The sequence below is a fragment of the Scheffersomyces coipomensis genome (genome assembly GCF_036884675.1).
Source record: "Scheffersomyces coipomensis strain NRRL Y-17651 chromosome Unknown DFJ63scaffold_4, whole genome shotgun sequence".
Classification (NCBI taxonomy): Eukaryota; Fungi; Ascomycota; class Pichiomycetes; order Serinales; family Debaryomycetaceae; genus Scheffersomyces; species Scheffersomyces coipomensis.
Window position 1 is genome coordinate 520403 of NW_027042895.1, and position 27192 is coordinate 547594.

Here is a 27192-nt window from a genome sequence, read left to right on the forward strand (position 1 = left end):
ACTGTGTAGGTCTATTTACAATGAATAACTTTTAATCTATAATACATCCTTTAAATTAACTTGACCTGAACCTCTGGCTAAAGGTTGAGGTTGAGTTTCACTCTTTTTCCATCCTATCATGAATATGATATTAAATGTGGCAGGTAATGTGACTTTACCATCAGCATCAGTCTCACCATGTAAACTTTTATATATTTCATTGGCAGCCAACAATACATCTCTTGGTAAAGTATTAGCTCGAGATAATACCGCATTTTGCTCTCCCATAGCTTGTAAATCTTCACAAACAGATACAATATCAGGAAATCCTCCCACAATAACATCTTCAGCATCAATGGTTAACATACTGAATCCAGCTCTATTCAATAAAGATCCAATATCATTAAGATGAACCAATGGAGACACCCGAGGAGAAATACCCCCTTTTCTTTCCAATTCTGCCAATTGTAATGAAGTTCTTAATTCATATAAGGTGTCTCCTCCAAATAATGTACCCATGAATAAACCATCTGGTTTAAGTACTCTGTTGATATTAGCTAATGTTTGTGGTAAATCATTAATCCAATGTAAGGATAAATTAGATATAACAGCATCATATTGATCTGATTCTTTTAAACAATCATGATCGAATGTTTCTTCATCAGCAACACATCTAATCACTTCACCTTTAAATTGTTGATTAAATGGTTCTTTAATATCTCTATAAAGCAATTCACTGGATGAATCTAACAAGTAAAGTTGCTTGATTTTATCTTGAATTATCTTTTTATCATTGTTAAGTTGTTTGGTGATCTCTGTTTCCGCATAATCTGCACCAGGTGGTATCTCAGTATCTATGCACAAATTCTTTAATAAATTACCCAGATGAGATCCGAAATCAAGTACCTTGGTGAAATCTCTAGTGATGAATGCCAATCTTTCAATAGTCTTTAATGCAACTTCATCTCTTAAGTATTCTTTCTTTCGTGATAATTCTGGATTTAATTTGGCAATTCTTGTTCTCTGCACCAATTTAGCAGATCTATCAAATACATTAAACTGCTGTTGCTTAGTGATAGATTCAGCAGACGTGGCAAGATATCGCCTTACTATCAACGGTCTGTACATTAAGGTTGAATGTTGTACTATTAGATAAGTTATAAACGTTACCGTTATTCTGTACATTTTTTTTTTTCAATCATCTTCACTGAAAAATATTTGATCGCAAAATTTATTTATCTTCACTGGTAAGACATATTGAATGAAAGTTAATTTCATGTTCAGAGGTATAAGAATAGGAAGGGTACTGTCTTCAGTGTCACTTGGTCATGTGAAGGACTTGAGAATACGACGAAGTTTCCATTCAAAGATAGTTGCAGAAGACTACACTCAATTCAAATCATTAATCACGAAAATAAGTAGTACTAGTATTTCAAATATTAATAAAGATGAATTCGACATTCTCCAAGATCCTGATACAAGAGACAGCTTCTTGGAGTATTTAGTTGATAAGAATTGGCATAAAGTTCTTTGGAAATACTGTGATCTAATAAAGCATTGGAAATTACCAGTGACGACTAAAACATACATTTTATTATTGCAAGCTGCTTCATCAGACCACAATGTAAATATCAACTCATGCATATCTATCTACCTAGAAGCTGTAAATCATTATCAACTAGAGAAATCAAGTTTAGTTGATCCTTTAACTGATTCAGAAAAGCTTGCATTATCAAAATACCTCCTCCAGATATTTTCCAACTGTAATGATTTTACCAAACTTTACAGCCTAAACACAATTTGGAACACTTACGTAAAAGAAATGAGAAATAATAAAGAGATAAGACTACTTTATCGTGCAGCATACCTTGGGATATTGATAAATAGTGGTCAAATCGAATTGGCGTTGGATTATTTCGGAAAACTCCTTGAAGATGATTCTATCAATCAAAACGATCTAACTAGTTTAAGTAAGATCATGTTACCCACATTATTACAAGACAACAACATAATCGGTTTAATAAATCTATTGCAACTGTTGATTGATAAGAATATAATTATAGAAGATGGTGATTGGATGAAGTTCTTGGAATTAGGTTTATCCAACAATAACTATGAGTTGGTTATTTTAGTGTACAGAAACTTTGTGATGAGAGGATTTAAAGATTCAAAGATATCCATTGAAGAAGCAGTTCTTCATGATTTAACTTTGAGCAATAGTGGATTTACTATGATCAATGATGAATTGATTCATAGAATGCTCCATACATTAAGTTCTACTGGTGATGTGAATCTGACTTTAAGTTTAATAGAGTCACATTATCTACATAAGTTGGCAAAGGGTGAGAAGGCTTTAAATAAAGAGTTGTGCATAAATATTATAGAATCATATTGTAACCATGATGATTTACTGCATGATTGGGATAAACAAGAAGAGTTGTCGAGCAAGGATGAAAAAGACCAGAGTATAAAAAGAGTCTTGAGTATCCTAAATGGATTCATTTTGAAATTGAATAAGGACAGGGATTCAGAAAGAGTCATGTATAAGGACATATCATCTCCTCTATCAACCAGGTTCTGGAAATATTATGATTATGATAAGAACGTGAAGAAAACATTAGTTAAAAGGTCAAATATAGCCAAAAAGATTCATGAAGACGAAGAACAAATTGATAAACTTCCTAGAAAAATTGCTAATTCAAATATTGAAAGTTCAAAATTTGGTAATATTCTTTCCAACTTGCATATATTAAACGATTTTGTTCATATTCATATTGCCTATCTTCAGTCAGATCCGAAGTTTCAAAGGGAAACAATAACTTTATTCATCAATTGTTTGTTGGAGCATTTGAACTTGTATCAAAACTTCAGTGCTCAAGTGAGAGTATTACAAACTTTGAATCACATAGACTCAGAATTTATCAAGAAGTGGCTTGATGCAGACCTGTTTGATATAATGTTAAATTCATTATCGAATTCCTCTGCAGCAAAAAAGTGTTCTATAGTTATTTTCCAATATTTCAAAGAAAACAACTTGCCGTTAACTCGTATTCATTACAAAAATCTAATATCAGCCAATTTAAGAGGAGATATACATGATAGTTTGCAATTCTTTATTTATCAATATTTGAAAGACTACGGAAGTCCCTTGGATTCTGAGATACTGGAATTATTAGCTGAATTATCTCAAGATGAGCTCAAATCAGATGAATTGCTGCGAAAATTATTTTCATTTCTTAAGACAGATCTGAATGCAGACCAAATCGATGCCTTCTGGGTAGAGAATAAGCTTTGCATGGATTCTTCTCAAATAGGTACTGAAGAGGTAAATAAATTAGAAAAGAGAGTCTACCATGAAGACTTTGATATTCGTGATTCAAAACAATTAAATCATATATTTAGACATAAAACACATACATAGGTATAAATAGAGAAATGAAACTAACCATTGACGGCAGCATTTATGTCGTCGGCATTTATTTCAACTTTTGCTCTAGATAATGAATTAGAAAGCCATTTTGCTTTTAATCCTTCTAATACACTAGAATCAGCATCATTTTCGTCAGTGAGAAAATCAGGGTATTTTTGCTTATGAGCAACTTCTAATACTGAATCATTGGCAAATGTATTTGAAGACATGGAAGAAAAGGATCCATTTAAGGTTGATCCTAACATTGTAGAATCTACTGCCATACGTAAAATATTATCAGCATGACAGGCTAAATGATCGTAATCAGAATCATCAGCTTCACATTGTTGGTTTTCAATTTGAGGCTGTGGAACAATATCCGCTTTATTTAATACCAAAGCTTTATCGAATTTTAAAATCTTTTTATTTGATCTTTGATTGTTTAGTTGAACTTCCTTTAATACGGAAACAGGAGTTGAAGTCTGTTTAGAAGGACCTGAAGGAGAAAAGTATATAGTTTTATTTGGAATGGGGGTATTATGAACTGAGGATGATTGTTGACGACTAATTTCATTGCTTCTGGCTGGTTCTTCAGCACTGGGTACTCTAGATCTTTTGACACCTCTTTCATTCTTTGTGGTGGGGATCTCTTTCTTGGATGCTTTCAGCGATCTTATTTTGACTTGCTTTTTCACTGTCTTTGTAGGAAATTGAAGTTTATAACTACTGAGAAATGAGGCTTGTTCATTAAGCAAATCTTGTAAAGGGTCAACCAAATTGAAAGATTTATCATCATGACCTAAAGGTTTCAGAACCACTATTGGAGCTCTTGGTTTCGGAATATCATCTAATTTTAAATATTTTTGCAATAAAATATCTCTGGGTATCAATAAATGAGAATTCGATATTTCATATTTGGATGGGAAGTTATAGTCAAGAGACTCTTGAGGGTGAATGTTATAAGTCGTCATTGGTAACTCAGTCTATTGAAGAAGCACCCTGTAACCAAAAATCTGACAGTTCATAAGGTTTTTCATGTAATATATAGATTTGATAAGCATTTTTAAATATTTTTGTTAAATTGAGTTTGTTTATAACTGTTCCCAATTAGGAAATCAAATTAATGTGTAGCAAATTCGAACTTTTTGCGACCATTGTTAGTTAAATACCAACTCTAAATATATTCTTTACTTAAACTTACAATGGCTTTAAATAATGAATGGAAGTAAGGTGTATGCATCTTTAGGTTAGTTTGATCCCTATTAGAGGAAAATCTTATATAGGATAGGAGAAAGGGCTAAGTTAAAGTATTGCACTAGAAAGCACAATTATCTCATTGCTTATGGACATTGTTCCTATACTATTTATTGATTTTTGTTAAAGTGGATCTGTCTAAAAACTTATGTTAAGAACTTTAATATAACTCACCTACCTGTTATGATAGTTAAAATTCGAAATATGCTATCATTAGTACGAATTGGTCCAAGTGGTATCAGGTGTAGATCAAATGTCTTGATACGACATTAAAATGATAGCGACATTTTGCTTACATCATATTTTCTTCTGAAGCTTCGTGATTGGTCAATTACAAAACTCAGTTGCAAACTACAAGTTGTGTGTTTATAAGCCTGAAAGTGGATTATGTATTACATATGTAAATGTTATATACTAATATACAAGAAATTGATCGATATCAAGTTAATTGAGTACACCGAATCAATATTAAAAGCGTGATATACATGAAAAAATCGTCAAAAATGAACTAATCCAAACATTGAATGAAAGGTTAAGTTCTCAAATATGTGAGCAGCATCGTTAGCTGTTATGAATCATTCTAATATGCTTGAATGAACTATTAATGTGTGGAAAATATGAATTGAAATAAGAATGCAGAATGTGTGTTTTGAATATGTGCTGGAATAAAGCCGTAATGAATACCTTTGTTAAGTTATAAGCTAAATATTGGAAATCATAAATGGCATATTGGGGTTATTGATATGTGTTTACTGGTTTTAGTAACTTTATATGGTCTTATCTTCATTTAATTTCTGTTGTTGTCTTTTCAATCTCTCATCGATCACAGATTCATTACCATGGACACTATCAACGGGACAAGGTAATACCGAATTTGCTCCAACTAACAACACACAAATGGCAAATGTGGAAGTAAATAATGAATTAGTCACTCTATTTCTTTGTGTAGCCCTTATTGCAAACATTTTGGTTATTGATTAATAGTTATGGAGTTTAAATATGAACAATGAACCAATATAATGGACTGGAATAAATATAAAATTATAGGAACAGATATAATGGATTAACACACAATCTGGTTCAGTTCCTTCTGTGAAATAAGATAAACCAAGGCTTAATAAATATGAATACTTAGATATTAAAGGACAAGGTTTATCCATATTGATCGATTGGATGTTATTTTTTTTTTCATCCATCTTGGAACAAAAAATTTGGTCACGTGAAAGAGATCTAATTTAACCAATCATCGCTATTGGCTTTGTAGTATGGAATGTTATGCTTTACATGTCATTTACTATACTTATAAACAATCTATATCATAAGCATGTGAACCATTAGAGACATTACAGATGTTGACGTTATAATATCTTAATATTATATTAAAATTATATGCATTAACCGTTGAAATTTAAATTTTTAGAATATGTACAGAGAAGTCACCCAGACGAGTCAAACTATAAGAATATCAAAGATCAGATATTATAAGGAGATGTATTAATGATCTCTTGAAAGTATTGACTGGTACTGAGGGATATGAAGAAGTATAATACAATGAAAGGATGCACGTAGAACTTGGAGACAAAAGTAACTTCATTAGCAAATAGGCAACATCATACACTTAAGTGTAAAGTAACAACCAGTTGGAATAGCATGTGTGATTGGCTATGTGAGCTTTTGAATCACTATCTTGTATGTCAGATTCAATATTTGTATTTTAAACCCACTATTGGTAAGTTTTATTAAATAACTCTCCCTTTTCTATTTCAAAGCCTGGTTTGAATTTTCTATCTTGGTTGATCTCTTGTGGGGTTTGTCTTTCTTCAACAAGTTCAACTTTAATTAATTCTTTAACCTTGGATAACTTGATAGCAGTAGCTGCTGATATAGTTTGGTAAACAACTTGATTTCTTCTCTTGAGACCTAAAGCCGCTATATTCTTTCTTATAATTGGAGGCATTCCAATGATGGACCTCACTTGTGTTATCTTATAAAACATCTTCTTATTGTTGTTGACTAACTTATTGAACAATAAAACTTTCTTGCAATCAATTTAAAGCATTTGAAAATTTTATGTATTAATTTTCAGACACCACTGGAAAAAAATTTGTATACAGAAAAAAATGGTATCCAAAGCACACGACTTTTTTTGATAGTATAACGATAAACGACTATTATAGAAATTGCAGTCAAACGTAAACACTTTGAATCATTTGCAAACAGGAGTAGTATGGATGATGAGGAATATCAAGCAGATGCGTTGGTCAGAAGGCTTGATATAATATATCAAGATATCTCCAGATTGATTGACGAATTGTCAAATATCGTCTCAAATCAACATTCAATACAAAAGGCAACAGCAATATTTAATAGACTAAAGTTATTAATTAATGAATCTGAACCAAATCCAAAGCTATTAGACAATCAATTGGGGTTTTATATTCCATGTTTAACAAACCTATTTCTTGCATTAAAGGTTCTGACCCCATTGAGGAGTGGTATATGTGAGATCATTTACAATTTTAGTAAAATAAGAGGCTTCAAATTTATAAGTAATTACTTTTCATCTGATATTTATATTATAGATACCTTGATTGACATGATAGAGAATTGTGATGGAAATATTGGGGATAATGAAATGTTTACATGCCTTCTATGGTTGTCAAATTTAGTTTTAATTCCATTTAAATTGGATGATATTGATCCAAAGTTAATGAATCGTTTTTATCAAATTGGGTTGGAACATTTAAAAATACATTCAAACGCATCTAAGAATCAAATTGTATCGCTGATTATACTATCTCGATTGTTGACTAGATCAGACTCAACAGAGCTTTTGCAGAGTTATTTATATGAACAAGTTGGCCTTGAGTGGAAATCCAATAACTTGGATTCAACTATCAGATTAGGTCATTTGCTTACTATCAACAAGATTTTAAAGAGAACCACTCTTTCTAATGATGACTTAATGATTATATATGACTTGATCTCCCTTGATTTACTTTGTTTACAAAAGAATATCAATTCTTTAAACAACAATCATATATTATTTTTGATTAAGATTCTAAGTAAACTATCAATAAGATTTGGGGAAAACTATTCACAGATTTCACTTATTATAAATAACTTGATTAATGATGTGATGAATTTATTAATGAATAAAAAATTAGATATGAAATTACGGTATGAGATTGCTAAATCACTTTCAGAAATAAATCTTAGTTTATCAAAGAGAGCCTTAAATTATCGAAACCAACTAATCATTCATGTATTGGATTTACTTGATGTAGATCTAACCAATGATGAAATAGAAATAAATGATGATAAGATAATAATCCCTAAATACCATACAATTTTGTTGTTTTTGGGTTATATTTCATTAAATAAATCTTTACCATTAGACTTCGTTCCATTGATTCTAAAGATTATCCATAGGACATTGTTTATTGAACAAAGACGATTTCAAACTGTTTTGGGTAATCAATTACGTGATTCATCTTGTTTTATTCTATGGTCAATCTGTCGAACATTGACAATCAAACAATTCGATAAATATCGAACATATTTAGAAATTGTCCTTTTTGATCTAATCAAGGTTATAATATTTGATTCTGATTTGATTGTTAGAAAATGTGGATTAGCAGTATTACAAGAATTCATAGGTAGATTCGGTCAACATATGTTTATTCATTTGCAAGATCCCAATGAAAGAGGAGAGTTTATTATTAAATTTATTGAAATATTTAATAGTTTTAATAGACCTCTTGAATTAATTAAGCCTTTGATAATAATTGGAAATTTAAATAAGAACTTGTTTATTCAAATATTGCTACAAAAGGTATGTGATGACAATAATTCATTAAAATTGAGAAAATCCTTATCTCGTTCTCTTAAACAGGTGATTGATTTACCTAAGGATGGTGGCATAGAGTTCGGCATTAATCCTGTATCATATACTACCGAACAAGTTATAAAGAGTTTAATTGAAGAAAAGGCTTCCATATATACTATTTGTGAAATTGCTGCCGATGAAAATGATGATAAGTACAGTGAATATCTTGAAGGAATTTATAACAATTATAAATTTGACCATCATCACGATAATGCTGAACGAGCGGAAGGATATTTGAAATTAGTCAATACATTTTCCAATAGATCATCACAATTTGAATTCAATAATTGGGATACATTACTTGAAATAACAAGAGTTAATAGTTGTGATATATATCAATTCCAAATATTTTTTGAAAATTTAAAGACAGACATTCCCGCTAATGTCTTTCAAACCATCTTGCATTATATAAATAATTCCAATTTTATTTTATCCCAAGTTATCTTCAGTTATGATGGTTTAACAATTGATCAATTGGATGAATTGATGAGGATTATTGAAAATAAACGGATTGATAGTGATATCCGAAGTAATTTATTAACCAATTTAACCCATAACTTTGATTTAATCAAGCAAGATAATGATTTGTTAGTCAGATTGATCGACTTACTTGATGATTATACCATCACCAACCAAGGTGATGTAGGTTCAAAGATTAGATTGAGGGCTCTTATATTGATAGATCAGAATTTTGATCGTTTTTCAGAGTTATTCAATAGCGTAGAGTTAAAAGCCATAAGGCTAGTTGGTGAATTGATGGATAAGATTAGAGTAAAAGCATTTAAATTGGTGTTAAGGATCAATAGTGTAAGTTATATAGATGATGATTTTAGTGATATATCAAGTTCATATTTTGCAACTTTATTCACATTTTTCAATGATAACGTTTTAAAATGTGACAAATCGGACTTGGTAGAGCAATTTTTAATTGGTATGTCATTTACAATTGGAGCCATGGTTGCTAATAAGGCAATTACTCATAAATCATTTATAGAATTTTTGAAATTTTTGCAATCATTAGATGAGTTGGATCAAGATGAGATTCTTGATATATATCTCAACAACTTATTAAAGCAATACAAAACATCTGATGAAAGACATTTGAAAGGACAAGTTATGATAGTTAATGTATTCCAAAGGTTATTTGAAAGTAATTATCAATTTCCCTCCAAGTTTAAATTTGAAAAATTATTCATTGGATGTTATAATTTACATATTAATACTACTAATATTAATCGAATACAGATATCTGCTAATATATTTCAATATATTTTACAACACAATACTTCTAATGAGTTAAAGATCAAGATTATGAATCGATTAATATGGATAAGTTGTCAACATAGGATCCCAAAGATTAGGAAAATTATTGGTGAAGAGATATTATTTGAAATTAATCAGTATATGAATGATAATGATGTTGATACTGAGATTAAGATACAAGAGATACTTGATTCCATTGAATGGGATCATGAGAGTCCACAAAACTTGAAGCGACACATACCGATATTGCAAAAGATGTTTTTAAAGAATTTACAAGTATAAATTTTAGAATTTATTTAAATCGTTATAAATCTTATATTCATTAAATCGTAAACCAAATATAGAATTGAAAAAATATACCTAATAGATAACATCACCATTTGTATATATATATAAACCTGTGAGTAGAGGCCAAACCTATTCTACTCAGATGGTAGCAAAAAAACCCCAAAAATATTTTTAAAGAAAAATAATTGAACTGTGGTGGTACGTTTATAAGCCAACCACTAAATTATCAGATGATCTATAATACTTTTCTTCTTTAATTAAATTGTTTAAGGAAGGATTAATGGCGTGGACGTTATTTGAGTCTTCTGTAGTTTCAGTTGATGATGATGAAGAGGGGTTTAATTCAGATTTATTTTCTGATTCAGTGATTTGAATAGTTTCTGGTTCACCAGAGACTGAAGGAGTAGCAGATGAGGAAAAGAAATTGTAAGGCATTTTAGATTGAAGATTGATTAGTTGTAGTATAGTATAGTTTAATATAAATTATAATTGAAAAAGAAGAGAATCTAAAAAAAGGGGAAATTTGATATAAATTTATACTAAACCATATTTAGTAGATAGAATGAAGAGATATCACAAAGATTAAAATTTCAACAGATAATCAAAATGTCATTACGATAGGAAAAGTATGGCATCCCACGTAATTAAGGTTAAGTGAACAAAGTTGATCATTGTTGTTATGGTGAATGAGTTTTGCGGGGTGGAGACTTTTATTTTGGAGTAATTATTTATTATTGTTTTGTTGTAAAATATTTTTTGCAGTACTGTAGTAAAGTAAGAAAATAAAAACAGGTAATGCTATATGAATGAATGAATGAATGAATGAATGAATGATGGTATGTATGTATGCTTGGATGTTGATGCTTATATGTACAAGTCACGTTAAGTTATAGTATATAGTAGATTATTTGCAGTTAGGGTGAAATTTATGGGTGGTTCAGTACAGTTTATACGTCACACGTCATTTACTCCACAAAAAAAGTACCAAGCCTTGACCTTGATCCATGCCGCAGTATATTACTCAAATATAATAGAGTTCCTTAAAATGGACAATCCATAAATATTTGAAGTTTAAATTATATTGAGTATATGATACACTTTTATAACTAGTTATGACTAATAGATACGAATGTGATTGTAAAATAAAACTAAAGTTTAGTACTATATAATATAGTTAATGGCTAATTAATGGTATACACTAAATAGCGAGGAGGAATTTATTATTTGTTCGGTACCGAATAGGGGGTTCTGTCTCACTGTTAGTTAAGTGTAGTGTGCTGCCGGATGATGATCTCCTTTTAACCGAGAAGTCTGGGGAAATTATCAAATTAAAAAAATTAAAAAAATTAAAAAAAATCCTGTCATCCGAAATAGTTTTTTGTCTGTCTGACTTTATTTACAGTCAGACATTTCTAATTTGTTTGATTTGATTGTTGTGAAATTTTTACAGCCCAAGTTTGAAGTTACCCAATCAATCAATCAATCAATCAATCGATCCATCAAGCCACCGATCAAGCCATCAATTGAGCGATTGAGCTATCACAGAGAAGGCGGATCAATCAATCATGAAAACAACAACGGGGAATAAGAACCATTTGACGGATCACCTCCTATCTCAACAACAACAACAACAACAACAACAACAACAACAACACTTACCACAGTCTCAATTAGGATCATCATCAATATCAATACAAGATCATCTCAAACATGAACAAGGTGCTAATGACCTTAATCTCCTGCTAAGTAGTGATGAAGAAGATCAACCATCTTCATCATCCAATAAAAAACATAAACATCATAAAGATCATAAACAAGATAAATCAGTATCCAACTTCAAATTAATCTCAACCACTTCAGGGATTCGTGTATCTCAAGCTTGTGATCGATGTCGAATAAAGAAAATCAAATGTGATGGTCAATACCCTTGTCATAATTGTAAAAAAGTAAGTTTTGATTGTAAAACAAGTGATAAATTAACTAGAAGAGCATTTCCCAAAGGTTATACCGAAAATTTAGAACGTAAATTAAAAGAGTTAGAAGAAGAGAATCGGTTATTAAAGTTGAAATATAGTATTGAAGGGTCTGGTTCTGGTTCTTCTGCAACTGCTCTTGGTGGAGGTGCTGCGGGTAGTAGTAACACTAGTATCAATGCCAATCTCGATACTATAAGTTCAACCCCTGCATCATTATCTTTGGATAATACTGTGATGTCAACTCCCAATGTAATAACTTCAAATAATAAAGTACTATTAACTAATCAATCTACTCATCAAACTGTTCAAATTAATAATCCTATTGATCAAATATTTAATCTTGATTCAAAAGGTATTATAATTGGTAATGATAATATCAATTTCGAATCTCAATTCAATCATTTATTAATCAACTTAAATTTACCATTTTTGAAAATCACTAATTCTCATAATTTCTTATTAAATGATCCAGATAGCTATCTATATCATCCTTCTTATCATATTTATAATCAACTTCATAATAAAGATTTGGATGTCATTTATAATCCTTTGACTGGAAATCATTCATTATCTTCTCATGCTTCAAATCCTTTGGCACCCCCAAACCCTACTGAAATTGATCATTTATTAGTTAATAATCAATTACCCATGGATATTTATGATTTATTTATAAAATTAATCAATAACTTTAAAAAAATCTTTAATAATAAAAAGGAATTAGATAATCAAATCATTCAATACTTTTTAAATTATAATATCTTTATTCCAATCTTTGATTATAAACAATTCATGGAATATTATGAAGCTTTTCATACCATGTATCCATTTATTTTCACTTATGATGATTCAACCATAAATGGGTTCAATCTTTCTAGTAATAATGATTATCAAATCGTTAATGAATATCTTATGATTATCATTCAAATCTATGCCATGATCATGATTAATAACCCCACTATAAATTTGAATTTATTATTAAATCATACCGATCCAAATTATTCCTTTAATAATAGAAAATCATCTTCGAATTCAAGAGATAATAATTCCATCATAAAATCAGTATATGATTTCTTACCATATTTTAATAATTTCCATGTATCTGTGAATCAATTACAAACTTATGAATTATTTTTATATTATTCATTGTTGACTAATAATAAAGAAAAATCTTTAATTTTATCATCTTTAATCAATTCATTTATTGGTATATTAGGAATCAATTTAAATTCAAAGAATTTATTCTTTAATGATTTATCATTAAGTTTACTTCAAAGAAGAAATAGAGTTAAAATCTTTTGGGTCTTTAAAGTATTACTTAAATGTTTTAACTTAAAATTTGGGTTCAAACCAAGTTTAAATACTACCGTTATAAATCCTGTCACTATAGATCGTTATTTCCAATTAACACCAGAAAAATTATCTACTTTATTAGAAGATGATAATAATGATAATAATTTATTTACAACATTATTAAAGCCCAGTATTGAATTTTTAAATTTAACCAATATAATTATTCCTTCATCATTTTCACCTAATTATTATGAATATCTTAAAAAATCAAAAAAGAAAGATCAAAATTCTTCTCATCCAAATCCTCATCGTCAACATCTCGATTGGATTTTAAAAGAAGATGATGGTGAAGGGAATGATGGGAATTTAAATTATAATTTTAGTCAATTTTTAACCATTGATAAAAATTTATCAAATTGGAGAAATTCTTTAAAATCAAAATTCTTAAACCTTTTACCTTTACAACAAGAAATGGGATTACCAAATATTTTAAATATAACTTCAAATGATTTATATCATGATTTAAAAGATTCTTCAAACTTAGGTACAGGTATCACTCAAGATGGTTTGATTAATTTTTATTCTACTGGATTACCTGATGTTCATACTGCATCTCAATTAATCAAAATTCAATTAAACTTTCATTATAGTTTAATTAGATCCATGAATTATTTAAATTTCATCGTTGATCGTGAATTAAAATATATTTACTATGTCGAAATCTCAAAGATTAGTAGAGAAGTATTGAATTATTTCTTACTTATATTCGATCATATTAGTAAAGCCATGGAAGTTAAAGTTGATCCTAAACCCACCAATGCTAATAATATAGTGATGGAAAGTTTAGGATTAGATGTTGATGAAGATGGATTTGTCATTAATGACTTTTCCGTTAAAAGAAGAAGACATTCAAATTCAACAAATCAAAATATAACCAAACGTTTAACGAAGGAGATTCATCTTTCACCATTTAATTCAATGTTAAATGGATTATCCATGACAATTATTAATTTAAAGAAATCAATGATCTTACAAATGTTATATCTTTTAATCTGTCAATTGAAATTCCTTAAACGTAAAGAAATTGCCTTGATTGGTGATACCATTCAATTATTAAATAGATCTGTGGATTTATTCATAAAAGTATTTATAAATTATAAAGTTGGAGTTAATAAAAAGGACTCTAAAAAGGTCAAGGAGGATAAATTATATCAAAAGTTGATGAATGATGAATTAAAAGATGAAATTTTAAAAGCACAAGCTAACAATGATGATGATAGTGATGATGACGATGATACTGTTCTTGATTATTATAATCAAATTGATTGGGATGATGAAGAAATGGATGAAGATTTGAAATATTTAAAGATTTTAAAATTCATAAAGTATAGGAGTAACAGTATTCTTGATCAAATAGTTAGAGTTAAAGATAAATCAGTTAATATTGATAATTCTTCATCAAACAAACTTGATCAACAGCAGCAACAACAACAATTTCACCATAAACAGGAAAATACACCATCGTCCATTGACTCGAAATCGACAAATCAAAGTTCACATTCTCAAACCGTAAACCCATCTTCTCACACTAATCCTAATGCGGAGAATCATCTTAACAATTTCTATACTCCATCATCTTTCGGTTCATTCAGTAAAGTACCGTCATTATCAAAATTCGACTTTTTTGATGCAAGTGGAACAGCTTCGCATAGTATACAAAGCTCATTAACTCCTCAAGATGAAGAATTATCAAAAAAGGAAAAGTTGGTGATTAATGATTTAATGAGTTTAAGACATGGAAGTCAAAGTAAATTATACCCTCAAAATAATCCTAATTGGAACAATAGTAATCCAAACAGTTGATCTTTTTGGATGTTTTTAAAGACGGATTGTCGAACATTTTCCATCCTATTTATTTATTTTAAGTATATATATCTCTAAACTGTGTACTTATGTATCATATGCAATTATTTATTTATTTATTTATTTATTTATTAATATATATTAATACACTTTTATTAAATCAGTCAGTATTTAATTCAAAAAGTTTTTCTCACCGTTGTTTTGGTTAAACATTTTCGTCAATTTTGCAACCAAAATCCAAAATTAAACTAGGCGATAACTCCGCACACACAACAGATCCAAACTTCAAAATGAATGAATATATGAAGAACAAGCTGAATAAGAGAATAAACTCCTTAATTAGTCAGTTTTCATTGAAAAATTTCAAAAAATGAATTTTTCAATTTTAGTCATTTGAAATACTGCATAAACCACAAAATTTTCTTGAAAATAAAATTGGCCTGGCTAGCTCAATCGGTAGAGCGTTTGACTCTTAAGTTAGATATCAAAAGGTTGCGGGTTCGACCCCCGCGTTGGGCTGATATTTTTTTGGATTATCATTCTTCTTTTTGAATTGATGAATAAGCTGAGGCTAAACTACAACTCAAAATTTTTTAGTTTGGATCACATCTGTTTGATGTAAGGGGTTTAGAATATCACAGTTATTAGTTTTCTTCTTTTTAAGTTGTTGTGCGATACCCATAAATGAGATGTTGACTTTAATTACCTTGATACCACATTTTTGAGTAGTCCGTTGATGTATAGTTATAAGACTACACGGATAACTATACATGATAATGGTTAATGAAATGCAGGTAAATATCTCACGGATCTTGTCATTTGAAATAAGTAGCTTCTGAATGTCTTCCGTTCGCGCTACCTTTGATAATATTATTGTTAGATGTTAACACTATACATCTCTTTTAAGTATCCAAGCATACGATTTAGAGAATTATTATTATATTGGACCATCATGCAGCACAACTACTATGGTAACGATAGTCGTGTCTTGTGCTGTAATGAATTTTGATGGAATTCATATCTTTCTCATTCAAGATATCAGACTTTTTTTTGGTTGCGAAAATTTGACTTCATTCTTTTTTAGTTGAAAGATGCATTTCCTTCTTTAAACTCCTATCCTAGTTTACTTAATTACTGTCTATAATAGTTTAGACCTTACTATATATATATAAAGACAGGATGTTAAATGCTTGAGGGTCATGTAATTTTGTTGATAGCACGCTCAAGAAAGCATTCTAACAAAAATATCCAAGTATGGGGTTAACTAAGCTAAAAATCTTATCCAGTACTCTTTATCATTCTCTAACTCATACTTATTAGTAAAAATCTTTAAATTAGGGCCATAAATAGAAAAAAATCGATAGGAAATTAAGAACCTTATTTAAACAACACCAAAACCCAGCAAATTTTGTTGTCAGAAAAATAGCCTGGCTAGCTCAATCGGTAGAGCGTTTGACTCTTATGTTAGACATCAAAAGGTTGCGGGTTCGACCCCCGCGTTGGGCTGTTTCTTTTATTTTTCTTTCAGAAATATTTTTTGCACCTAAAATAAGGACAAGACCAATATATCTACAAAGGAAATGATTCGACCTAAATACTATAATTTACAATATATTTTTTATATAATGTCAAGCGGAAACGAAAATACAAACATTTAAAAGCCTTTAAACAACTAACTAGTAAAAATACAAAAATTAAACATCATTCAACAAGTATAAATGAACCAAAACTTGTTTATTGCTTTCTTTTTGTGTAAAAATTGTACTTATAAAATCATAAATTTTTGAAAACCCAAAAACAAAAATGCAAAACCATTAAGAAAAGTCCGAATACAATGGAAATGGACTAGAATAAATAAATAAATAATATTGAATCGAATTCAATCTATCAATGAAGTGATACTATTCTAATGTTTTCCACCGGTTCTTTCTTTTCTTATTTCGGTTTGTTGTCTTTCAACTTCAGCATCAAATACGATGAAATCGTCTAAAGCTTTACCACCTGGAACCATTGGTAAAACAGGAACTTTCTTTTCAACAATAACTTCTAATAAAACTGGACCCTTGGCATCTAAGAATTTCTTGACACCTTCTTTTAATTCTTCTTGAGTTGAGATTTTAATACCTTCAACACCCATAGCTTCAGCCAATTTCATGAAGTTTGGATTAGATTGATGAGTATGAGAATATCTATGTTCATAAAAGAGTGATTGCCATTGAGTAACCATACCTTGTTCTTCATTATTTAAAATACATACTTTAATTGGAGCATTGGCTTGAACAGCAGATGATAATTCCATAAGAGTCATATTGAATGAAGCATCACCATCAATATCAATAACAATGGCATCTGGCTTGGCAATTTGAGCACCAATAGCAGCAGGTAAACCAAAACCCATAGTACCTAAACCACCTGAAGTAATCATAGTTCTTGGTTTAGTCCAAGTAATATGTTGAGCAGCCCACATTTGATGTTGACCAACCCCAGTGGTATAAAGAACTTCTTTATTATAAGTTGAAGCTTGTTCAGAGATTTCTCTAATTAAAGTTTGAGGTTTAACTAAAGAACCTGGAGTTTCAAGTTGATAAGCGTATGGGAATTTTTCTTTCCATTCATTAATTTTAGCAAACCATTGAGGTCTTTCTTTAACTGGATGTAATAAAGGAATAAAAGTTTTTAAATTGGCAGTAACATCACCTTCAATAGCTTCAGTAGCTTCAACAATTTTATTTATATTTTTTGGACTAATTTCAAAATGAATAATACCACCTCTATTTTCTTGAGCAGCTAATTTAGCAACAGGAGCAAATTTAGTAATGTTACCAGTAACTCTATCATCGAATCTAGCACCAAGAGCAATAATACAATCAGCTTGTTGTATAGCAGTATTGGCAGCACCATTACCATGCATACCTAACATATCTAAAGATTTTGGATCTCTTTGATCAAACGTACCTAAACCTTGAATAGTGGTAGTTACCGGTATGTTTAATTTATCAGCTAATTCTTTTAAAACTTTTGGACCATCTTCATGATTTAAGATCCCGGCACCAGCATAAATGATTGGTTTTTTAGATTTATTTAATAAATTAGCAGCTCTTCTAATAGATTCACTTATAAAAGCATTTTGAGCTTTTTTAGTGATTTGACTAAGAGCATTTGATGGTAAAGTGGTATTTATTGGAATAGCATGTCTTAAAATTGATGCAGTAACATCTTTTGGTAAATCAACTAAAACTGGACCTGGTCTACCAGTAGTAGCAATTTCAAAAGCTTCATTGATTCTTCTTGGTAATTCAGCTACATTTTTAACCATAACATTCCATTTAGTACAAGATCTTGAAATACCAATAACATCAGCTTCTTGGAAAGCATCAGTACCAATTGAAGTGGTTGGAACTTGACCAGAAAATACAACTAATGGGACACCATCCATAAGAGCATCAGCTAAAGGAGTTATAACATTAGTGGCCCCTGGACCCGAAGTAACAAGGACAACACCAGGTCTACCAGTAGCCTTAGCATAACCTTCGGCCATATGACCTGCACCTTGTTCATGTCTTGGAAGAACAAATTGAAATTTATCAGAATTATAAATGGCATCAAACACTGGTAAGATAGCCCCACCAGCATAACCAAACACAGTATCCACATTATGTCTTAACATCATTTCATGAAAGATTTCCCCCCCAGTAAGACCAATGAATGAATCATCCATTAAAACTTCAGTATTGTGATGATTATTTATAGATGGATAAGTATTGGTAGATGATCTTGAAGTTGGATGTTGTTTGCTGATATCAGCAGCAGCAGCATTGAAGGCAGGAGAAGGACTAGGTCTCGAAGTTGAAGTCATAGTAGCATTTTGTAAGTTTGTTTTGGTAATGGATCTCATTTGAATTTTCATCATCATCAACTTGGTTGATTGACGACGACAACAACTAGCTGTTCTTATATTCTGACTAAGCATTTTGCACAGTAGTATATTCTTCGTATCTTATTCGAACTGAACCAGATCAAGTATATGAACTTTAAAAGAACTAGGAATATATAAACTTGAATTATACGATTTGTAAATATATTAATTTTGAAAAACCTTTATGAGTCAATTCTCTGATTTTTTTTTTCAATTTTTCACTCTTAGGGTAGAATGTGGGTTAAATTTTTTTTACCAGGTCTGCGTAACCGGAATTTTTTCGCTCGAGCGGGACGAGTTTCAAAAAATGATTTTTGTCCTTTTTGAGTGATGGGTGAGATCATGTGATTACAGATATAAGAAATTTTTTTTAGCAGTAATAGATATGATATTTGCATCATCAGTTGGGCCAGATATGATATTGTTTAATGATATCATGGCACATTTGACGATTAATATTTTATAGAAAAATTTTAAATGTTTTGTTTATCTTCTAGAAAATGTGTGTGTATATATATATATATGTATGTGCTAACTATTATATATACAAGTTTATATATGTAAGTAAAGATAGTATAGGAAATGGTCATACCAGTATTCAAACAGTCTTTTTGGAAACTGAAACCACAGGTTGAACCACTCCTTCTTCTACATCTTCTTCACCATATTCGTAATCATTATCATTATCAGTCTTTTGAGACCTTTTCTTTTCATTTTCATTTTCATTTTCAGACCCTGATGCATTATTATAATAGGAGGATTTACCTCCAATAGTATGAGTGGATGGAGAAAGTAAATGATTATTGGTAGTTGTAGTTTTATCACCATCAGAATCAGCAGCTGTATAACTTTGAGCTCTGGAATGAGCAACTGTTGGTGGAGCCCAATCAAGGAAATCTCTACGAACTTCAACATAATCATACGCAAATTCTCCAATTTGATCTTCATCAACCCCAGCTTCTTCTCCATTATAATCAATTCTTAAATGTAATCCGGGAATCTTATTAATGATAAAACAAAGTATAGCAGTAACCACAGCACTATAAAGAGTGGTGGCTAAAATATAAGCAATTTGAATATATAATTGTTTCCAATTCTGATCTAACCAACCACCTTCATGATCAGTAACTCCATCATAACCAATAACAGTTGAACTTCCAAATAAAGCATTAAATAATAATCCAATAACTCCGGCGATTCCATGCTCAGCTAACACATCAAGAGAATCATCAACTTTACAAAGATATTTTATTTTGGTTGATAAATTACAAACAATTCCGGATACAATTCCTAATATTACTGAAGCCCATAATGGAATCATACCTGAAGATGGAGTTGCAGCCACTAAACCAGAAATACAACCAGAACAAACAGCAACCATTGACCATTTATTTTCCAATCTGAAATCTAATAAACACCAAGAAATTGCTCCAAATGCTCCACTTAAATGAGTATTCATCATTGAATAAGGAACTTTAATAGATGCATTAGCACATGAAAATCCATTGAAAAATAACCAACCAAGATAAAGTAAACATGTACCTAAAAATATAGTTGAAATATTATGAGGTCTATAATTAATCATTAAAGTTTCATTTCTACGACCCAAAAATGCACTATAAACAAAAGCCAGAACACCACTCAAGATTTCAACAGGACCTCCACCGGCATAATCCAATACTCCTGATTTAAAGGTCATAGCCCAACCTCCACCCCATACCCAATAAACCACAGGACAATATACAACTGTTGCCCAAGCAAATAAAAATATCATGGATGGTAAGAAACGACCTCTTTCAGCCACACAAGCACCAGCTAAAATAGCCAATGTAACTAATAAGAATTGCATTTGAAAAAGAGCAAAAGCAATTTGAGGATAATCTTCACCTTCAGAAGCTCCTAATAAATTTTGGAAACCAAAAAAATGTAAATTACCAATAAACCCATTAGTAGCGGTATCTGAAAAAGCCAAGGAATAACCCCAGAAATACCATTGGAAAACTCCAATGAATGAAGACATGATACATATCCAAATAAGAGATAAAGCAGATTTTCTTCGGGCTAACCCTGAATATAAAAATCCTAAACCGGGTACCATAATCCAAATGATGGAAGAAGCCACGGTGAATGCTAATATATAACTGTCATTATAATTTTGATTTTCGGTGAATACTTGTCTTCTCGTTAGTATCACTCTTTCTGAACTCATGTTGATAATAAATGTAGTAGAATATGATGGTTGAAATTTATGATATATACAAAATGAATGTTATTTTTGCAGTATAAAAAATGATTGCGCAAAATACAAAAGTTTGTAGTTTGAGTAAGCGCAAGTAAAGCAATGTAGTTGTTGATGTTAAAAGCAAAAACAAGGAATGAATAAAATAATATGGAATTGAATAGATGAAAGTATATAAATAAGTATAGAATTGAAGAAAAACAAAAAGTGATTAAATTTTTTAAAAGAATAGTCATTGTATATATATTATATGAATTAGTTAATTAAAAATACATAGTTAAGCATTAGACTTTTTTAGCGTACCAAGTTTTGACTCTTTTAAATCACAAAATAGGCCACTAACAAATAGAAATATTTTGATTAACGTAATCGTTTCTTTTCTTTTGTTTTATTTTATTTTGGATTTCTTTTTTAAACTGATTTTGAAATATTTTTTTCTTGATCTTATTATTATCAAGTCATGAAATTTGGTTAAACTCAATCAGTTTTCTATTATCATATGGCTAAGCATTATGCAATTACAACCTTATGACGGTATAAAATATTATTATTGTGCGATGGATGAGTGATTGAAAAAAAAGCATGAGCCTCTCCCTAAAAAAATAAAAAAGAAAAAAAAAAAAAAAAAAGAGCAAAAAGACGCAAAAAAAGAAACAAATTAGCGTTAGCTTGTGGGAAATATACTTTCATCATCCAATGAGAGTAAAACTCTTTATCTTTATCTATCTATCTATCGTAGTTGGTTTATCTATACTTATCTATGTCTAGGTTAAACTCAGTACTAGTTCTGTTCAATTGCTTTTTTTGATTTATTTTTATTCGATGGGGTTCGTTGTCAGTGATTCCATGCGTCAAGGGGTAACTGTTGCAAGTTTGATTTCCATGTTTAATTCTATTTCTATTTCTATTTCAATAGTTCCCTATTAACCATTGATTTGATTAATTTAATTACTTTGATTAATAATTATTTGATACCTGTATATACCAAGGAAACCGCCGCTGTGTCCTGCATCTGGTCTTGGCATGTCAATATATAGACCAAATTGCTTATTAGTCATTTAATTTTAACTCTTTAATCTCAATCCAATCAAATTTGAAAGATGCCGTGCACGTGACACGGTAAATTAAAATTTTCGGTTTTTTTCTTGGGGCATTTTAGTGTAAAAAAAAAAGAAAAAAAAGAGAGGAGGTAAAGGAGGAGGAGCAATAAGGAAGGCGGTTACCGGGCCTGTTTCCTAAGTTACTTAACCAATTTTTATGAGCAATAATATAATAATTAACTAGAATAAACTAAAATAAAGAAGTAAAAGAATAAAAATCTATATAGATCAAATGATCGATCGATCTATAAATCTAAAAAGGGGGTTTCTCTCTATAAATTAAATAAATGAGGATTCTTTTTTTGATTAAAAAGCAAGCAATGGCAGTATGATAAAGAATAATATCATTAATAATCTACTCTTACCATATCTTAAACTATTACCACTACCTTCATAAGCAAGGGCAGTTGGTTCAATGGATGATGATGATGATGATGATGATGATGATGTAATGGATGATGATGTTGAAGTATAACTTTCAACAGGACTAGAAGCCAATGATGGAGCCGATTCGGTTTCAATTATTGCACTACCACTAGTAGTTATAGTAATCATTTCAGGAATAAATGTAGTAGTTGGTGAACTGATTTCGATTGGTGATGATTGTTCTGGTTGTTGTTGAGAATAGGCTGCAACTGATGTTGAACCAGTTTCAATCTCTGGAACAACCGAATTATTAATTTCAGGTTGAATATTAGTTTCAGTTGGAGTTACTAAATTAGTAGTAGTAGCAGTAATATCAGCAGTACCTTCACCAGTTGGACAATATACCACAGTCTGAGTTCTAGTAATAATACTAGTAACAATCACATTATTAGCACTAGTGGATGTAAATGTAGATTCTTGAACTTCAACAACAGTACTTGCTGGTCCTTCGGAAATAGGTCTAGTAATTGGACAATCAGTGGTTGTGAAGGTAATAGTTGGATCAACAGTAATAGTAGTAATTATGGCTGGAGGATCAGAAGCTGGTGGATCAATGGATGTTGGATCAACAGATTGTAAGTAAGTTGGATCATTAACGGGAGTTTCAATTTCAATGGTTTCAATAGTAGCATCTGGTCCCATAGGTAAAGTAGTAGTGTAAGTATAACTACCAGTCCAACCAGTGGTAATAGTAACAGTTTCAATATCGGCTGGAGTTTCAACTTCAATTGTTTCAACAGTATCATCTGGACCCATTGGTAAAGTAGTAGTTAAAGTGTAAGAACCAGTCCATTCAGTTGTAAATGTAGTAGTGGTGATAGTTTCTGTTTCAGTAACTAAAGGAGTTTCAACTTCAATGGTTTCAATAGTAGCATCTGGTCCCATAGGTAAAGTAGTAGTGTAAGTATAACTACCAGTCCAACCAGTGGTAATAGTAACAGTTTCAATATCGGCTGGAGTTTCAATTTCAATTGTTTCAACAGTATCATCTGGACCCATTGGTAAAGTAGTAGTTAAAGTGTAAGAACCAGTCCATTCAGTTGTAAATGTAGTAGTAGTAATAACTTCAGTTTCAGTAACTAATGGTGTTTCAATCTCAACAGTTTCAATACTAGAGTCAGATCCAATTGGTAAGGTGGTTGTATAAGTATATGATCCAGTCCATTCAGTTGTAAAAGTAGTAGTTTCAATATCTTCTGGAGTTTCAATTTCAACAGTTTCAATAGTGGTATCAGATCCGATTGGTAAAGTAGTAATATAAGTGTATGATCCAGTCCATTCAGTGGTGAAAGTAGTAGTAGTAATTTCTGGGTCTTCAGGAGTTTCAATTTCAACAGTTTCAATACTAGAGTCAGAACCAATTGGTAAGGTGGTTGTATAAGTGTATGATCCAGTCCATTCAGTGGTGAAAGTAGTAGTAGTAATTTCTGTGTCTTCAGGAGTTTCAATTTCAACAGTTTCAATAGTGGTATCAGATCCGATTGGTAAAGTAGTAGTAAGGGTATAAGTACCTGTCCATTCAGTTGTGAAAGTAGTGGTGGTGATTTCTGGATCAGAAGCTACTGGAGTTTCAATTTCGACAGTTTCAATGCTAGAATCGGACCCAATCGGTAAAGTAGTAGTGTAAGTATATGATCCAGTCCATTCAGTTGTAAAGGTAGTAGTGGTAATATCTTCTGGAGTTTCAATTTCAACAGTTTCAATAGTGGTATCAGATCCGATTGGTAAAGTAGTAATATAAGTGTATGATCCAGTCCATTCAGTGGTGAAAGTAGTAGTAGTAATTTCTGGGTCTTCAGGAGTTTCAATTTCAACAGTTTCAATAGTGGTATCAGATCCGATTGGTAAAGTAGTAGTAAGGGTATAAGTACCTGTCCATTCAGTTGTGAAAGTAGTAGTAGTAATTTCAGGATCAGAAGCTACTGGAGTTTCAATTTCAACAGTTTCAATAGTGGTATCAGATCCGATTGGTAAAGTAGTGGTATAAGTATAAGACCCAGTCCATTCAGTTGTAAATGTAGTAATGGTGATTTCTGGATCAGAAGCTTCAGGAGTCTCAATTTCAATAGTTTCGATAGTTGAATCAAAGCCTATTGGTAAAGTAGTGGTATTAGTGTAAGATCCAGTCCATTGTGTGGTGAAGGTAGTTGTAGTAGTCATTAAACTCGTGAGTGGAGTAGTTGGGTAATAAGGTAAAGTTGAAGATGAAATTGGAGTATTAACTTCAACAGTTACTTCGGTGGCATCAGAAGCGGTAGACAACGTAAATGTAGTTGTGTAAGAACCAGTCCATTGGGTAGTTATAGTGGTTGTTGGCAATGGAGTGGTTGGAGTATTAACTTCCTCGGTAACAATGGTAGCATCTGAACCAGTTGGTAAAGTAAAGGTAGTAGTATAAGAACCGGTCCATGGAGAAGTAACAGTAGTAGTTGAAATTGGAGTGGTTGGAGTATTAACTTCCTCGGTAACAATGGTAGCATCTGAACCAGTTGGTAAAGTAAAGGTAGTAGTATAAGAACCAGTCCATGGAGAAGTGACTGTAGTAGTTGAAATTGGAGTAGTAGGAGTGTTAACCTCTTCTGTGACAATGGTAGCATCTGAACCAGTTGGTAACGTAAATGTTGTTGTGTACGAACCAGTCCAAGGAGAAGTGACAGTTGTAGTGGACAATGGAGTGGTTGGAGTATTCACTTCTTCAGTTACAATGGTTGCATCTGAACCGGTTGGTAATGTGAAGGTGGTGGTGTAAGAACCAGTCCAAGGAGAAGTAATAGTAGTTGTAGGTAATGTACTTTCTGGAACTTGTACAATAATAGTTCCAGTTGATTGTCCAGAAGATAAAGGTAAAGTAGTAAGTTGAGTATAACTACCAGTCCAAGTAGATGTTGTAACAACTATGTCAACAATATCACCAGTGGAATCAGTAGTACCATTAAGAAATTCGGCAGTGACAGTGGAACCTGATTGAATAGTTGAACCATCAGCGCAATTTATTATATAACCCAAACTATAAGTTACTTGATTGGATACAAATGGTTGAAGACCTTGAAGGAAAACTTGATAACCATCAGGGATAGCACCAAAACTCACTTCAACACTATTGCTTGTACAAGTACTTGTTCCATCAACATTAATGTAAGATTGAGGGAAACTAAAATCATTTAATTGATTCGAAGCAGCAGCACTAAATTGATTACAAATGATTGGATCAACACTTTGAGCAATTACTCTACCACTTGTAATACCACCTGGACAAACACCAGTTAAAAAATAAACTTGAGCCAAACCGGGAGGAGCATTTATGAAATATGCAAGAGCAAGAGGATCAGATTGTAAAGTCCATGCAACATCAGTAATGAGAGTTGTGGTAGTTAGTCCACTCCAATTAACTGTATTAGCACCTTCAACGAAAACATTTGCACTTTGGATATCAGCTTCGAAAGTTGAACCCCCTAAATTAAAAACAAATCCAAATGAAACTGAACCTGATATATCAGCATCAGTATATGATGAAATAGCATCAGTAAGGGTACATTGTAAAGTTGAAAAGTCAACTTGGAATGAACCATCTGTAGAAACACATGTAGCAAATGTTTGACCATCAGCAGTTAAAGTAATATCGGTTGAACCAGTACTAACAAAGAAAACATTTGGCATATTTAAAGTGAAGGTATCACCAGCAGAATCTGAACTTGGATCTAAAGTCCATGTCAATGTGGCAGTTCTTATTTCATTATTAGTTATATTTGAGATACTTAAAGATTGGAAAACATTATCAATAGTAGCAGCAAACGTTAATTGTATAGTTAATACTAACAATGTAAAGATCTGCAATTTTAACATTGTAATTATGATTGTGAAAGATTGTGTATATATATGTATATGTATGTAGATAAGATTTTTGATAATATCAATAGTAACGAAAGTGAATAAAATAACTTCTATTCTCCTTGAAGGAGACGAGACATGAGGAATAGTCTTCATCTATATATATACATCACGTCAAGCTTTGGTCATTGCTAAGTTTGAAAAGGCTTCTATGAAAAAGATAATTATTTTTTTAAAGTTGTTTCGAAATAATGAAAAAGAAATAAATGATAGTTAATAATTACTATCTATATTGGAGAGGGATAGTTGACAAGATGATTAAGCATGGAGGCAGTAAATTATTTCATCAGACATCCTGCAAAGCCCTTAAAAATATAACTTTAAAAGACAGAACTTCATCACCCATTACTAGCAATACGTGATGAAACACATGGATGATGCATAAAAAATATCTAATAGAGTGATGGGGGTT

The 27192-nt window shown here is 31.0% G+C and overlaps 9 protein-coding genes and 2 non-coding genes across 11 annotated transcripts; 5 read left to right on the forward strand and 6 right to left on the reverse strand. All coding sequences in view use genetic code 12, as the record gives it.

Moving 5' to 3' along the window:
- Window positions 1-36: 36 nt before the first annotated feature.
- Window positions 37-1107, reverse strand: DFJ63DRAFT_313383 (uncharacterized protein; the record flags this gene model as incomplete). The annotated part of the gene is made up of 1 exon (XM_064906161.1): window positions 37-1107. One exon carries the CDS (start codon window positions 1105-1107, stop codon window positions 37-39), a length of 1071 nt encoding a protein of 356 aa, XP_064761590.1.
- Window positions 1108-1255: 148 nt separating this feature from the next.
- On the forward strand, window positions 1256-3368 carry DFJ63DRAFT_335573 (uncharacterized protein; the record flags this gene model as incomplete). Its single annotated transcript, XM_064908229.1, has 2 exons — window positions 1256-3304; window positions 3339-3368. The coding sequence occupies 2 exons, from the start codon at window positions 1256-1258 to the stop codon at window positions 3366-3368; spliced, it is 2079 nt and encodes a 692-aa protein (XP_064761591.1).
- A 52-nt stretch (window positions 3369-3420) lies between these two features.
- DFJ63DRAFT_313385 (uncharacterized protein) lies at window positions 3421-4359 on the reverse strand (the record flags this gene model as incomplete). The annotated part of the gene is made up of 1 exon (XM_064906162.1): window positions 3421-4359. The coding sequence occupies one exon, from the start codon at window positions 4357-4359 to the stop codon at window positions 3421-3423; it is 939 nt and encodes a 312-aa protein (XP_064761592.1).
- A 1050-nt stretch (window positions 4360-5409) lies between these two features.
- Window positions 5410-6599, reverse strand: DFJ63DRAFT_335575 (uncharacterized protein; the record flags this gene model as incomplete). The annotated part of the gene is made up of 2 exons (XM_064908230.1): window positions 5410-5581; window positions 6391-6599. The coding sequence occupies 2 exons, from the start codon at window positions 6597-6599 to the stop codon at window positions 5410-5412; spliced, it is 381 nt and encodes a 126-aa protein (XP_064761593.1).
- Window positions 6600-6869: 270 nt separating this feature from the next.
- Window positions 6870-10076, forward strand: DFJ63DRAFT_313386 (uncharacterized protein; the record flags this gene model as incomplete). Its single annotated transcript, XM_064906163.1, has 1 exon — window positions 6870-10076. The coding sequence occupies one exon, from the start codon at window positions 6870-6872 to the stop codon at window positions 10074-10076; it is 3207 nt and encodes a 1068-aa protein (XP_064761594.1).
- A 1356-nt stretch (window positions 10077-11432) lies between these two features.
- On the forward strand, window positions 11433-15361 carry ZCF16 (Zcf16p). The gene has a single exon (XM_064907019.1). It carries the CDS (start codon window positions 11648-11650, stop codon window positions 15209-15211), a length of 3564 nt encoding a protein of 1187 aa, XP_064761595.1. The 5' UTR covers window positions 11433-11647; the 3' UTR covers window positions 15212-15361.
- A 288-nt stretch (window positions 15362-15649) lies between these two features.
- DFJ63DRAFT_t82 lies at window positions 15650-15730 on the forward strand. Its single transcript has one exon. It is a non-coding gene; the product is annotated as a tRNA-Lys (tRNA).
- A 906-nt stretch (window positions 15731-16636) lies between these two features.
- On the forward strand, window positions 16637-16717 carry DFJ63DRAFT_t83. Its single transcript has one exon. It is a non-coding gene; the product is annotated as a tRNA-Lys (tRNA).
- Window positions 16718-17117: 400 nt separating this feature from the next.
- Window positions 17118-19181, reverse strand: ILV2 (acetolactate synthase catalytic subunit; the record flags this gene model as incomplete). The annotated part of the gene is made up of 1 exon (XM_064905026.1): window positions 17118-19181. The coding sequence occupies one exon, from the start codon at window positions 19179-19181 to the stop codon at window positions 17118-17120; it is 2064 nt and encodes a 687-aa protein (XP_064761596.1).
- A 445-nt stretch (window positions 19182-19626) lies between these two features.
- On the reverse strand, window positions 19627-21671 carry MEP1 (ammonium permease). Its single transcript, XM_064903545.1, has one exon. It carries the CDS (start codon window positions 21334-21336, stop codon window positions 19726-19728), a length of 1611 nt encoding a protein of 536 aa, XP_064761597.1. The 5' UTR covers window positions 21337-21671; the 3' UTR covers window positions 19627-19725.
- Window positions 21672-22772: 1101 nt separating this feature from the next.
- DFJ63DRAFT_335581 (cell-wall agglutinin N-terminal ligand-sugar binding-domain-containing protein) lies at window positions 22773-26735 on the reverse strand (the record flags this gene model as incomplete). Its single annotated transcript, XM_064908231.1, has 1 exon — window positions 22773-26735. One exon carries the CDS (start codon window positions 26733-26735, stop codon window positions 22773-22775), a length of 3963 nt encoding a protein of 1320 aa, XP_064761598.1.
- Window positions 26736-27192: the final 457 nt, after the last annotated feature.